The 15,104-nt window shown below is 34.6% G+C and overlaps 1 protein-coding gene across 1 annotated transcript in view; it reads right to left on the minus strand.

The window, feature by feature from the left end:
• The window catches only part of LOC311213940 (connector enhancer of kinase suppressor of ras 2-like), a gene marked incomplete at both ends in the record, with an annotated part of 169,756 nt that overhangs the window by 72,531 nt on the left and 82,121 nt on the right, over positions 1 to 15,104 (minus strand). The window contains 2 exons of the mRNA XM_084294277.1: positions 5,138 to 5,257; positions 9,285 to 9,326. Of these exons, the coding sequence (XP_084150403.1) occupies positions 5,138 to 5,257; positions 9,285 to 9,326 (162 nt within the window). The remainder of the gene's footprint in view (positions 1 to 5,137; positions 5,258 to 9,284; positions 9,327 to 15,104) is intronic.

A 15,104-nucleotide genomic window follows, 5' to 3' on the forward strand; every position in this document is an offset into this window, starting at 1 on the left:
TTGAAATCATTTTCATAAAATACAGTTAGTTGGAAGAAAGTTTACTAGTGAGTCTTCCACTATTTCCTTCTCTACAGCTGGCTTAATTTTATCATTGTTTGCTATTTTACTGTCTCTACAGTACCTTCAACTGCTATTGAAAAACATCTGATTCACTCTTTCCCAACTAGAAGACATACACAAGAGATCATGAAAAACCCTGAATGTCCTCATTAGAAGTGGGATACTGAGTCTCCATTAAGAAACTTACACAGAGATTAAAATTCGTCTAGTATGCTGCAATTCCACAATGAACTTTTCACCAGAATTTTAAACAGCACCACATCCATCACAGAGGTCTGTTACTTTAGCACATTGTAGATTTCAGTCACATTTCCAGCCACACTTTTATTATCAAATTTAACATCACAATTCTAACACTTTACTTGTTGACAAGATTAATTCCTCACCTAATGGATCAATAGATTAATAGATTTTTAAGGTGAAAACAAAACACAGTGGTAACTTTTCACTAAGTTTTACCATATATTTCTTCATAAAATTCCTAGCCTCTTGTTAAGTTATATGTATTTTCTGGAAAAAAAATCACACACTATGATTCTATCTTTTAACATATGCCATCTGAGAGACAGAAAAACTGACTAATCAACTAAGAATTATCCTACAGTTTGCTCTTTCACTTCAGCTATTAGAGTTTAAGAACAAAATACATTAAAATAAAGTATTTTTGTGAATGATTCAAATTGGTCTAGATAGAGCTTTCATCCTTGTATCCCCTTAAAGAAAAATGACAGTTGTTTTTTGTTGACCACTACAGTAGCACTGTACCTCCTTTACAGGAAGAGATACATTACCTGAGAACCCTGAAAGATTGTATTTTATCTAAAAAATAATAATAAAAAAGTTATATTCAGTTATTCCTCTATATAGTTCAGAATGCAAGCTATTTATCAAATATTTATATATTGAACATAAACAATAACATAAATATTTATATACGCATTCCCATCATATATAGAGGAATAGCTCAAAAATATTTTTCCACAGAGGAGAAAGCTTTGAGTATAATTCTGAAAATAAGAATAAAAATATTCTTAAAAAGCACCCCCTGAGAAACAGATACCAATTCTGAAAATTGCTTTCTTTAGTCTGTGCTGTATGTTCTAGAGGCCAGATACGTTCCATGCTTGAAAGACAACACTTCAAATCCCTCTTTCCAACACTGTAAACGTTTTTCCCTAAAAGACATGTCCTTGATATGCCACCTGTCAGCACTTGCCTACCCTTCGTAACAGACAATGCAGTGTGTAAGTTGAATCCAGCTCTCAACTGCCTTCTGTGGCATGAAGGTTTTTAAAGGATGATTTATCCTTCAGTAAGAAAAGACACAGTCAGAAAAACACTCAGAGGAGGGAGCTTGTAAATCCTGAAACACATCCTAGCCTCTGGATGGGAGACTTGCAGTGGGAAGTGGCTTTTTTGCCTTTTCTGGGATAGAAGTAAACAGTTGCTCTTTCATAACTGATTACGATATTCTGATATGATCAGATAGTATCAGATCAGATATTCTCTCTCTACATATATGATATCACATCAGATACCATATATTCTGATGTAACAGTCAGATATGATATTCTGAAAAATCATGCTGATCTGAGAGATCATGCTGATCTTGTACTGAGTTGTGTGCAGTGTTTAGAAATTAAAATCACACGTTAAAATTCACCGCAAGTTATTGTAACTTCAAAAAGTTTATCGTGCAAATGAATGGAAACATGTCATTGTCTAAACAGAAAGAATGGTAGATTGGATTTCCATGTCTAGTAAGAGAGACAGAGTTTGACAATGTTGAAAGTTACTTTAAAATGTAATAGAGAATATATGGAGAGTGTTTTGGCATTTGACTGGTAGAGCTTGGGAAGGAATAGAAAGAGACAAAAAAAAAAGTAGTATGTTTCTAAGGTGTGCTTCCCAATGGAAATTATTTTGTCCAGCAAACAGCCATGAAACTATCAGCAGAGTGTCTTCTGAGGAATGCATGAGATTAGACTATTTTTTTGACAAAGCAGACTGAAAAAGAAGACACTTCAGAGGCCAAGAAGAAAGAGTATTAAGCTCATAAATGCATGTATAGAAAGCTTGAAGATGCTAGAACTCAAGGTACACATTCAAATTGAATAATCTCTTTGTGAAAATGTAAGGGTACAGAATTTATACAAACAATTAAATAAAAAGACACACCCCCGCAGGAATACTGACTCAGTGTAGTAACTGCATGGACTTGGACCTGGAAATTAATTCAGTTTATGTTTAAGTTTATGCAGTATCTGTAGGATTTCTGGCTCATTTGCTGAAGAAATTAGAAGATATATAATAAAAGCAATTTTGCAAATGAAGTTCTGCAAATAGAGAAAAACTCATAATTAAGGCAACTGAATATTATTCCAGATAACTGAATTCTAATATAAATCTGAGCAAATAATTTACAATAGATTTTTCACCAAAGGCAAACAATTGTGTTCATTTTCTAGGTGCCAGCCCCGTATGAAGCTGTAGCTAGAGTTCTCAATAGCTCTGAAAACCTTAGCTATACTTAAAATCAAGGGAGACTGTTTTAAACCGAGTCTATAAAAGTAACAAGCATTCTGAAAAATCACACCATAAGTACTTCCAGTTGAGTTCCAAAAAATAGATTTTCGGTGATTTTGGCCCAAATTTCTCTGTACATTAGATTCTTATCTATACAACTAGAATTGCAGCATCATTTTCACAAGTGTGTTTTGAGGATAAATTAATTAGTGTCTGTGAAGCACCCAGTAAGGCCATAAAAAAATCTCATGATGAAATTAGTATCTCAAAGGAACACAGAGCTTAGATGAAGAGTGGTAAATAAGACATCAAACCCTACACTGAATGATAAGGATAAAAATGGAACTCTGAATACTTTCCATTCAGTGAATAGCATTCATTTTTCTCTTGAATGGAGCAGAGATCCTGTGGAAAAAAACTGCTATACAATCATGAGAAAGCCATTTGTAATTCATTACTCTGTTCTATATTTGATTCTGATTAATGTTTTCTTTTCCTAGTCACATGATTTTTCTTTTATTCCCATTTATAGTCCTTTTTTCACATGTGTTTTTTTTTTTTCCTAAGCAGAACATAATGTCAGCAAAATTGATTATAAAGAACTTTCCAACCTACCATGTTATAGTGCCTTCACAATTAGGCATAGAAAACTCAGTCATTCACGGTGATTTCACTTCATCTAAAAAAAAAATTTAAATGGGCAATTTTGATTGCAGTATTTGTCTCATGTCCTCTGTCAGCAGTACCCACTTATTGCAGTTGTGTTGGCTACAAACTTATCGGTACGCTGCAGATGGAGAAGTACACCACAGTTCTTCCACTTAGTGATAGAGCCCAGCCTGCAGCAGTGGTACAGCACAGGCCCTGTCTGCTTGACGTTCTGCTGGAAAAGAGGGCAGTCTGGAAGAAACTGCAGGCCACATGACTGACCACGACAATGCAGCCAACAAGTCTTACCTCCGCCACCTATGCCTTAAAGGATTAAATCATACTCTGAGGTTGCATGGTAGTCTGTTTAGAGAGTATACCATTCATAACCAAGAACTCCTGAAAGCCACCTGCTTAATAGGGCACATTTCTGGATAGAAAGGAAAGTCACAGAGATCCAGACTGCTCGTGGGCAGGATGTAGTAGTCTTAATGCAAGTCAAAAGCACTGTCTGTTTTACAATATATGTATTGGACAAGCTGTAAATGACACTGATCTGGCATTTCCTGGATATCCCTGCACTAACACAGAACTTGGACCAAGAAAGGAAACCAAACCACAAGTAGAGAAGATCTGGCAATTAGGATGCAGCAGCACAGCAAGCAATTTGTCTGTCTTTAGGATTATGTACTGGGCTACGTGTCTACGATGCCACAGAATTAAAATTAAATGCACTTTATGATGCTGTGGTGTTCTTTGTTAACTATAAAGACTAAAATAATGTATCTAGTCATACAAAAAATTACTCATTAAAATACAGCAGTCTCAAATTAATATGCATACATCAATAATTATGCTCTTGTAACTTTGATGGAACTTGCACATGATGTTCATTACTATTCAGTGTCAGAGCAAAGATTAACATGGTGAAATAATACAAAACATCTCAACTGACAGGAATTAGAACAAATCTGTAAATCACACTTGGTTACAAACAAGAAACACATCACAATGCATATAATGACATTAAAACATATTTTAAGTTGTCAATACCGGAACTTTCTGCAGTTGAGCCCGTGCAAGAACATCCAAATGCCTGAAGTGCTACCATATACTCTAGATTTTATTGAATGGTTTGAGTTGAAAGGGATCTTAAAGATCATCTCGTTCCAAAGTTCTAGTTTTAGCAGGATGTTAGGTTCCCAGGCACAATCCCTATGAATCTTACAGCCTACTGATGTCAGAATGATTGTGAAGTGGGGGACTAGGGAGAGGAGATAGAAGCCTTTGCCCATTGACACTTAGAACCTCATAAAAAACCCTTGTCCAAATATAACAGTACATTAACACTAACAAAGGGTAGACAAATAATTATTACATTATCAACTCAAGAGAAAATCTTAATGGTATGATCAATTGCTACTGCAAGGCAGCCAGGATGTTCAGAAGATACCTACCTAGTCTGCTCAGTGAACAATAACTTATGAACGTAAGGGATGTGTTTTGTTTCTTGGATGATATTAATTAAAGTTTTATTTGAACTGAGTCATAAGGGAGTCATATAACTTCAGTGCAAGACCAAGAAACATACCGTCCACTAATCATTTTCAAAGCACATTAACTAATGGTAATTAATCATATGCTCATATGTTTGCCGCTTGCACATGAAGCCCTAGGTAAAACAGGCTTTATTATTATTATTATTATTATTTATTACAGTCCTTTTATTTACATTAATGCTAATGAAAGCACTTTCAGAAATCAGATTCAGCTTACAAAAAGAAATAGGACACTGCATGAAAATACATTTTGATTTCTTGACAAATTAAAAACAGAAATAATTTTCAATAACTGATGCTTGTATTCTGTATTCTAACAGTTAAACTGCTTTGCTACTTACCAGACCCTCACTGGGCATAATGCTGGTGAGATGAACTACCTCAAGATGTGCTGACTGTGACACCAGAGAATCAGATGAGAGTGAAATGATGTGGTCACAAATTCCAGACAAGGTTTTACACTATGAAGAAAAACAAGTCAATATAGTTACTTATATTCAACTGCAACTACTGGCAAAAAAGTTCTTCTTCTGAGAACTATCTGAGAATAAACAGATCATTTATTTCTTAGCATTGAGAAACCTACAGGTTGTCAAGGAGCTGGAAAGTCAAGGATGAGAGCTTAAGTGAACAGAAAATATCCATGTCAATAAAATATACATGCATGTGCAGCTCTTTTGACCAAAATATTTTATTATGCACTGAGAACATCTAAATACCTGAATTAACTTCTCCACCCTGACTGTATGCAGTTTAAAAAAAAAAAAAAAAAAAAAAAGCCTGATGAACTTCAACTCATCTGTTGTCATGATGTACCACTACAAATAAAATGGAAGTAGAGTGAAACAGACAAAATAAATGCCTTATACACCAACTTAATAAGCTATTTTGGTTACCAAATAATCAGAGAAATTCCATGAACAATGGTAACTCAATGAATTTTGCATTTTACAACTTAGGTCTTTCCTTTGTTTAAAATAATACTGGCAGAAACAGTGCCTGAAATAGTATTCTTACGCATCTTCAAACACATCCTTTAACTGATATTCTAGGTCAATGTAACAACGTAATAATTTTATGCTACGATGCCTTCCAGCTAAAGATCTCAAAACCTTAATGTGAATTCACATAAACACCTTCCAAGTAGGAACTGTAGTGCATCAATGGTAACAGTGATAGTGACAGATTAAACCTATTCATCAAAGCCAAACAACAAGGCTGTGGATCAGAAAGAAATTCATCTGGACTCTCAGAGAATTTTCATGTGTAAAGATTTATTCCCATGTTTGCATGTGTTTCTTAAAGTGCTCCTTCAAAAAGAATATACCTAAAAATATTTGAAACTAATCTGAAAGCATTAATTTAGATGAATTCTAGAATGGTCTTCCTGTCAAAGTTACACTGTATGCATCTATTTTCCTTCGGGGGCTATACTCTCGTTTTCACTAATTATTGCAAATGGTAGTGAAATCCCTTAAGGGAAGTTTCGTTTCAGGCATTTGCAAAACCATGAGGATTTCTAATATCTCATTTGACACTATACATATAAGTTAAACAAATAAAGTTGTCACAATGAATAAATTAACTGACTGAATTTATACATAATATTTCAACTCACTGTATAGTTACTCATCTGGAAAGTTAAGTACAGCTCTGGAGTACTGGATGTGGCATTTGCATTTTGTACCAGATGCAAGTAGCAAAGCCTCACATTCAGGTATGCATGACTGCAGCTAAAGGTCACCAAAATAACAGGAACATTTCTAGCAGTTTCAGCTCTGGGCCAGAAACTGTAAACGAAACTTTAGGTCTTGTCTTCTCCCACCACAGATATGGAAACTGGCTGGCTCAAAAATATATTTTACTGCTACATACCGCCTGACGGCTGGTCTGGCTGTGTGGATATACTTTCAGCCTCCTTTCAAATTACTATCATATCCAAAGATTATTTTGATTTCAAACTAAGGCAATCTCTTAGGCTTTGACATCTTTTTAACATCATACACACAGATGTGATGCAGACTAAATCCACAGACAATGCAATCTACTTTCTCATGTTTTATAATTTTACAGTTGTCACCGGCAAATACTTTCTCAGTAAATAAACTTTGGAACTAAATAAAAAAGTTTAATCTTATGGATCTTTAACATCTCACCACAATTCAGAAAGTTATTGAAAGCTGATGTAGGAGATTAGCAGCAGCGAAATACTTAATAATAATATATTGAAATGATTAAAAATACCAGTTTGCTGTAAAAGTAGTACAGCAGATACAAGACAGACCTGACATCAGTTACAAATAATGTAAAGGCTGAGACAGTCTTGATGGAAACAACTGAGGAGAATTCATGAATAACAGCACAGGGACTGGAACTAACATTTGATCTAACACTGTCAATGTGAGGAGACACATTAGCATATGTTAAAGTATTTTTAGTGTAAAAAAAATAGCAAGCACTGAAATCCTATGTACTAGTTCCAAAAACACCATGAAACCATGTTCATGCTCTCCAGATTGTGCAATACCACTGAACTTAAGAAAATCTCAAACAAAAATGGGTGCTTCATGAAGCTCAGTACTTGATACAGTGGAACTCTACGTACATTTTTACAGGCTGTCTAAAACTATTTATTACACTCCTGCAATGTGCCATGACAAGAACAGAATCTCTAAGACAGCACTAAGTCTTAAACAAACCACAGAAACTTGTATGTCACAAAAATATTTAACTATGGCAGCTACTGCTAGGTTTGTACAAAGAATTTAAGTTCATGACCTGCATTTACTGCAGAGAGAAAGAGCACCTAGCAGGTTGGCATTTTTAATTATCATAGGTGTACTGTATATATATATATATAGAACTGACAGAGTCCTATAAAACCTATTTTGCTGGGCAGACATCCAGACAAAAGAAACCTGACTCTCAGACATACGCTGTTGCTTGTTAATTGATCCTGAAAACTACTCCTTCATAATTTATCTTTTCCCATAATACCCGAGCTGCAGAGCAGACACAGTCTACTCATATGACTTGTGCAATCACATCATCTGAGCATACATATGCCTAGTGTGGAGCTCCTCCAAAAAAATCTACACTTCAGTGAAGCTTTCTGGTGACTGATGAAGAAAGTCAGTCCTGGATCATTGGTTTATACATCTGCCTTCACTACTCTACTCTATCTGTCATAATAGCTTTCAGAATTAAACCAAAGTTACACGTGGTGTGGAGTTACAGATCCTTTGTCCTATAAATGTAAAATTTTACTTCAGAGTATCACAATTATTTTTCTGGAGCATTTTCTTTTATTTAATTTTGCTGATTATTTTTAAGAAATAAAATAAAACCATAAAGGGAATCAACAATTTACAAAGCTCATTCTCTAATTCAGTATCCTTAATTTTTATTTTATTTTTTAAAATCCTGTGAGAAATATGGTGATTCTTCTCACTCCACTTCAGAGTTATAATGAACAGGCTGATTTTCAGAGCCTGGATGCTCTGTATTGGGTAGCTCCAGGTAATTTTGCTCAGGCTACAGTGAGTTCTACTGCCTTGGGATCCAGGCTCCTTAGGGCTCATCACACTTTCATTGCTAAGCCTAGAAAAGACTTATAACTAAAACTTTTCTCTCCTTTTCTACCTTTTCATGCTTCTATCCAGAACAGGTAAAGTCAAAAGTAACATTCCTGATAAAAATGGAGTTCTAGCTGTTGTATACAGTTAGAATTACAAGTCATGGGTTAAAAGATGTTTGTATGTATATAAATATACACTCCAAATCCCAGAAGGTTTCAGGTGCTTTTAGAAGTTCTTTTCAGAATCAGGTTTGCAATAGTAAGCTTTTTTTTTTTCCTGAAAGTCACTGCATGCTTTCAGAATTTAACAGCACATCAATGTTTTATGACAAATTTTAATCCCTGCTGGAAGCAGAGTATGTGTAAAAGGGTTTAAAAAAAAAAAAAAAAAGAGTCAGGCACTTGGTTAGAGCTTGTCAAAAGCTTATCTGAACTTGTAAATCCTTTGAGATTTCCCTTTTACAATACATTTTAAGTCTATCTCACTGTCAGTATAAGCTTTCTGTGCTGGTACCATGAAAATATAAAGTATTTGCACTTAAAGGCCAATATCCAATCAATAACTTTGCATGAGATACTTCAATTTCTCTTGAGTCATTAGATTTTTAGAGTGCTGAAGGCTCTTACAGTGTTCTCAGTCTGACAACCAATGAAATTAGTAATGCAATAGGCGATGGATCCATTGATGGAGTTCCACATCAGCAATCCTAGTAAGACTACTACACTTCTAAGAATGCACCATCTCAGAGTACCATGAAGCTTCTAAAACAACCTGAGAACAATAATTTGCAATTAACTGCAGGTATGACAGAGAGCATTCCTCCGGGGAACTGTGTGAAGGGGGGCTAAGAGGATATCCAGTAGGATAGTAGGACTAGAGAATACCGAAGTAGAATACAGAGATTACTTACCACATGAAGAATTTTATTTTCTGTTTCATACACTGTACAATCCTGTGGTAAAATAAAATAACATAAAAAATAAATAATTAAAGCAACAATTAATTAACTTTATTTAAAATCTATTAAGAAAAACATGCTTTATGCTTATAGCTCTCTCTTACAGATTTACCTGTAAAGACAAACAAGCTCTTTAGTTGTGTCCAAATGATTATTTCACAAAAGTAACCATACTTCTCTTGTGGCTAAGCTCCAGGACCTATTTTTCCATTTATAGTAAGGAAAATCCTGTGCTCAATACCAACAATAATATACATGTAAACCAGGGGGACGGATTTGTGACAGCAAGAAAAAAATAACTGAATATAATTTATCTGGCATGCTGGAAATTCACTGATAATCAGATCGAGAGAGACATTGCCTGGCCTTGCCAGGCGGAACACCAGCTAGTGGTTGTACAGGTTGTGTAGGGTGCAGCCATGTCAAAACTACAACTAGGTAGGCTGTTATAAGGCACGGGAAGGAAGAGTAAATGAATATATCGAAAATTACAACACAGTGTGTCCACTTTGCAAGTTTTCTTAAGGATAATAAATCCTAGCACTCCATAACTTCAGCCATTAGTCCCTTAACTCACATTTTTATTTAACAGAATTTCAGGTGCCTAGAACATTACTTGCTTTTTTGAAGCTTTTTCCTAAGAGATCTACCACCTCTACTGTTATTTAATGTTTGATGATTTTTTCAAAAAGATTCTGTATTGCAAGACAGAGTCACGGCAAGACAGTATTGAACCCTTTGCTACAGAAGTGGGCCCAAATGCTCTGAGGCAGCTCTAATTCACCTTTCTCCTGCCCGTCGGCACCTGGAAAGCCACCCCAGCCATCAAGATGTGTTTTAGTATAAAATTAAAAGGAGCATAAAGAAAACACAAGTTGGCCAGGCAGTGTGAGGAGAAAATAGAAATTCCTGGAACTCCCCCCAAACCTCGTTACCTCTGAGGGCAGCCACAGCCAAGCCCATGGCCCTGGCAGCCCCAGCTCCAGAACCTTCCACTGCTTGCCTGAGGCACGCAGCCCACCAGGCTCCTACATGGTGGGCGCCCGCCTGTGATGCCTACCTGCCGTGTCAATGGGGTGCTTTTATGTAACAAAATTAACACAGTTAAGTGCAGAGGCCACGTCCAGCTCGTGAGCCTGCTCCTGTGGGGCACCGCATCAAGGAAGGAGTCCCTCAGTGCACCTGAGGCTACTGCAGGGCAGCTTCAGGCTGAGCAAAACCCACAGCCCAGCGCACAGACCCAGAGCACAACCGACTGCCTCAGCCTCAAATCAAAGCATCAAGTTCATCTTCAAGGATGGGCACATCTGAAGAGAAATTAATTTCTAAGTGAAGACTGTTTTCAAAATATTGTCACGGAATAAAAGTTAAAACCAGATCATGAGTGCCAAGAAACACAGAATTTATATTAGCATTTCATGGTCAAGCATCCCTTTGATGTTTCTTCTGTATTCATACAGTTATTTTCTTCAGCACAAAAAAAGATTTCAATTAGTCAGTTCGGTTGGCATTGCCCAAGGCAGTTTTCCCTACAACTTGTACACACTTCAAACAGCATATCCACCATCTCCTTTAACCCCTCAAGTACCAAGAGAAACAAATGATCACAGGACAGCTTATAGCTTGACTTCAGAGCTAATGGTCCTATCTAAATTATTCCTTTAATTTCTGTGCTAGAAACACAATATGAGCTTAATTCTGAACAGGCTTAATTAGTTCAGGTCAAAGACTTGCATAGTAAAACTGAAATTTTACTGTTTTGTAGAGCAGAATTAATGTTAGCTATACTTAGGTTGCACATTCAAGATTAAATTAGCATTAAAAATGTTAATGGTTTTGGGATTCCTTCCAAATTCTATGCATATTGACTTTTTTTTTTTTTTTTTTTTTTAATATACATCAGACTATTTTAACTGAGAGGTTAAAAGCACTTGTGATATTATACTAAAAATATTATGATATGTAGGACAATATTCTTCTGTGGTTTTTTTTTGTGTTTGTTTTTTTTTTTTTTCTTTTAAATATATATATATATATTTAGAAAATAAATATCACTTCTTGTGATATTCTTTCTCTGTCCTGCATAAACAAGAGGAGGTTAAAAAATTGTGTTTTTTATAAAATTATTTTTTAATTTTATTTAGTGTTTAAAAACTTTTTAAAAATAGTAGCTGCATTCTATTTCTTTAATAGCTGCATTCTATTTCTTTACTGTAAAACAGCAAAATAAAGGAACTGCAAAATAGTCACAGCAACAGTATTACATAAAAGCCAGCTTCTGCACTGTCCAGAACATCATATCTTTCAAAGGTACAGGACACCTTCACAACTCTGATAAGGTAAAAGAGCATGTTTCTGAATACTGATAAAGAAAAAAAAAAATAGGACTCAGATACAACATTCATAATTTTAGTTTACAATTCTGAAAGTGATTGCAAGTACTGCTGAAATTTTCAGATACTGTAAAGAATATTTTATGACATGTCTTGAGGACAATTAACACACAGAAGTACTTACACATGTAAAATATTTAGTTCATTATGTTAGCACAATAAAGCAGCATGAGTTAACTCAAAAAAAAAAAAACACAAAAGAAACCTTATGATGGAGCAGGTCTGAAAAGAACTTAAAACTTTGTATTTGCCAGTTGAATGCCACTTCCCAATATTACACTTCAGTAGAGACCTACTGCAGTCTGACAAAATGATAGTTAAATTATGTTGCTTGCATACATAGCATTGAACACTTCTGGAATTCACACATTAAAAAGAATGAGACTGTCTTAAATTAGGTAAATACAGCCTGGTAAAGACACTAGAGTAACTCATTTTACCTGGTTTAATTAGTAAAAATTTGATCATAATCTGCATTTAGACAACAGTGAACAGATGTTTGATAACAGAATGTTCTTCTGCAAGCAAGAGCATAACAAGATTGAGGGGCTGAAAGCTCAAATCTGTGAAGTTCAAACTGAAAATAACACTCATGTTTTTAAGGGCAGTTGCTGAATCACAGAATAATTCAGGTGGAAGGGACTCTGAAGGTTATCTAGTCCAACCACCTGCTCAAAGAAGAGCTAATTTCAAAGTTAGACCAGGTACAGGAAACTTCTAAAAACCATTTTTCCATCAATTGCAATGTGAACTAGATAGCTTTAAAAACATACGCATCATCCTAAACATAAAGTATTTGACTAAAAGCAGGGAAAAAATCTGTGATATGATATCTTAATTTATCTCAGAGAGGTTGATTAAACATGACATGTGGAAAACAAACAAAAAGTATTTGGCTGTTATTGAAAAAAAATAGCTCAAGTTGTGCTGACGTTCTTTGGTAAGAACTTTTTTGTTTAGAGAATGTTTGCTTCTATTGAAGAATCTATCACAGATTTAAACATCTTTGAAATTATCAGGAAAAAATAGTCTGAAAACAGCTTCCACTAGAACAAGTGAACACTTTCTACTCAAGGAAAAATTAACCACTGGCTACATTTTAATAACAAAATCCCTAACCTGTTATCTCCCAGTTCCTCCAACGTAGCCACAATTCTGTATCAAAACCAAATCCAAACTCTGTTAAATTAATCTGATGAATTCATTTTCAGAACAAAAATAAGAGTTATTCTGCTTTAACACTAAAGTTATACTTCAAAACTTAGTCTACAGAGAGCTGAAATTTTAAAATACTCATCATACTTTTATGAACATTATCATCAACACATTTTAATGGATCATTGGACCTCAAAATCAGTGCCTCAAAGTTTATGTAGTTTTTTACATAATGCTATTCTTTTTCCTACTTATTTTAGTGAAAGGGGGATTGTGAGGGATAAGAAAACTGAACAGGTGTAAAACTAGAGAAGATCCATTTTCTTATAGCCAGTGTGAGAAGATACTATTTACAGATGAACAAATGGCTGATGACTCATCATAGCACTTACATGGCATGTAAATAATAATACCCAATGTTGCAATGCTTGTTTTTTGTTTAAACTTTGAATGAAAATCTTATTTCACACTTACACAAAAATTATGACCTAACATCTAGAAAATTTATTTCCTCCTTACATCCAAGATTATGACACTAAGATATGTACAGTACATCCTAGCAAGAAAATACATAAGGATTGTCTGTATTAAACTCAGATTACACAGTTATGTCCACTACTTAACGGGAAGTTCACCTTGAATGGCAGCTGTAAATAATACACACAAAGCATGTTAATTTTGCACAAAATATATCTTCAGGTTGAAAACATTCCTCACTCACCTAATGTGCTAAATGCATGGCCTTTGCTGCTGCTTTCACACTGATTAGATATTTAAAACTTATTCATTAAAAAAAAAAAAAAGTATCACAAAGGATCTGAGATCTAGGTTTCTACTAGTTATGTCTTTCTATTAGTTATGCCTTTGAATTCATATTTATTCATATTTTATCCTACAGTTAAGACCACAGTTTTGGTTTAGGTGAGACACCTTTGTTTTCACACATCAAAATAAATTTTCCTCAAATTTAGTAACAACAAAACCATCTCCCTAAGAATGATGCTGCTTTATAAAAACAAGTTAATAGATGGCTATTAAAAAATAAAGATCTGAAAATAAGATAAGGAAAAGATAAAACTTGACTTGACTTGTAACTGATCTGAAGAAGTAACTAAACATTTTTCATTTTGGAATGTATTGGAGTTTACAGTAAAAGACAGATTGTTTTTAAGTTGTCAAAAGAAGGACAGCTTTTGCAGTGGAGTAGAATTGAAGGAAAAAACAAACCTCAAACTATTGCTAGCAGAAAACTGAATTTCATCTGCCAAAACCAATCAAATGAATGGCAGAAATGAAGACAGCAATTCAAAATTATATGATTTCCACCAAGTCCATAGGGAAAAATCAAACTCAAACAAAACGCAGTATCAGCTGAAGGATGAAATCAGAATCCAAACTTTTTGTATTGTAGAGAAGTTCATTTTGCTTAGTCTGTAAATCAAAAATAGTATAGTGTTATAAACACCTTGTAAGAGAAAGCTTAATAAAGATACATAAATAATTAAATGTCTACATAGGAATTTGTAAACCAGGAAAAGAGAAGAAGGATCTTTGTTTTCCACTGCAAAAATGCATAAAGGACAAAAATTCTTAAAAGGAAAGAAAGCTAAATATTAGAAATTAAGGATAATATTGTAAAAGACAAAGACTGCTATTTTTTTCTTAGCCTTAGTTAGAAAATACAAATTCAAAATATGCTTTTTTTTTGTTTTGTTTTGTTTTGTTTTGTTTTTGTTTTCCTGTAAGAACTAAAACAAAACAGAAAAAAATAGTCTGCAGAATGCCACTACCTCTGGAAGCCTTTGTAACTAAACAAGTTCTATGACTACTCTACGGTGTGGCTACATGGAAAAGTTTGCCAGCATACAACAGAGGGAGGCAATGGAGCCCTTCTTTCTTCTTGCTTCCCCTCCTACACTCTTCATCTTCCCCTTTGCTTCATTCTAAGACAGTCCTTATCTGTTCTCTAACCTCTCCACATATCCCAGTAACACTATTTTGTCTCATCATTTTTTTTTTAACAACTCACAAGAAGGGACGTTGAGTGTAAAACACTGCAAAATGAATTTACACTCAGCCTTTATGTACCTATTCTTACTTCAAGAATATGTACCTATTTTTATGTACTTTTCTTACTTCAGCAGACACTGTCAGAGACTAATATTATTTACATACTGTATCAATCTATCCAGACAGATGAGGATAGCCAAGTCTAAAATCTTTC

Source organism: Netta rufina (assembly GCF_964035555.1).
Source record: "Netta rufina genome assembly, chromosome: 12".
In the NCBI taxonomy this organism is placed as follows: Eukaryota; Metazoa; Chordata; class Aves; order Anseriformes; family Anatidae; genus Netta; species Netta rufina.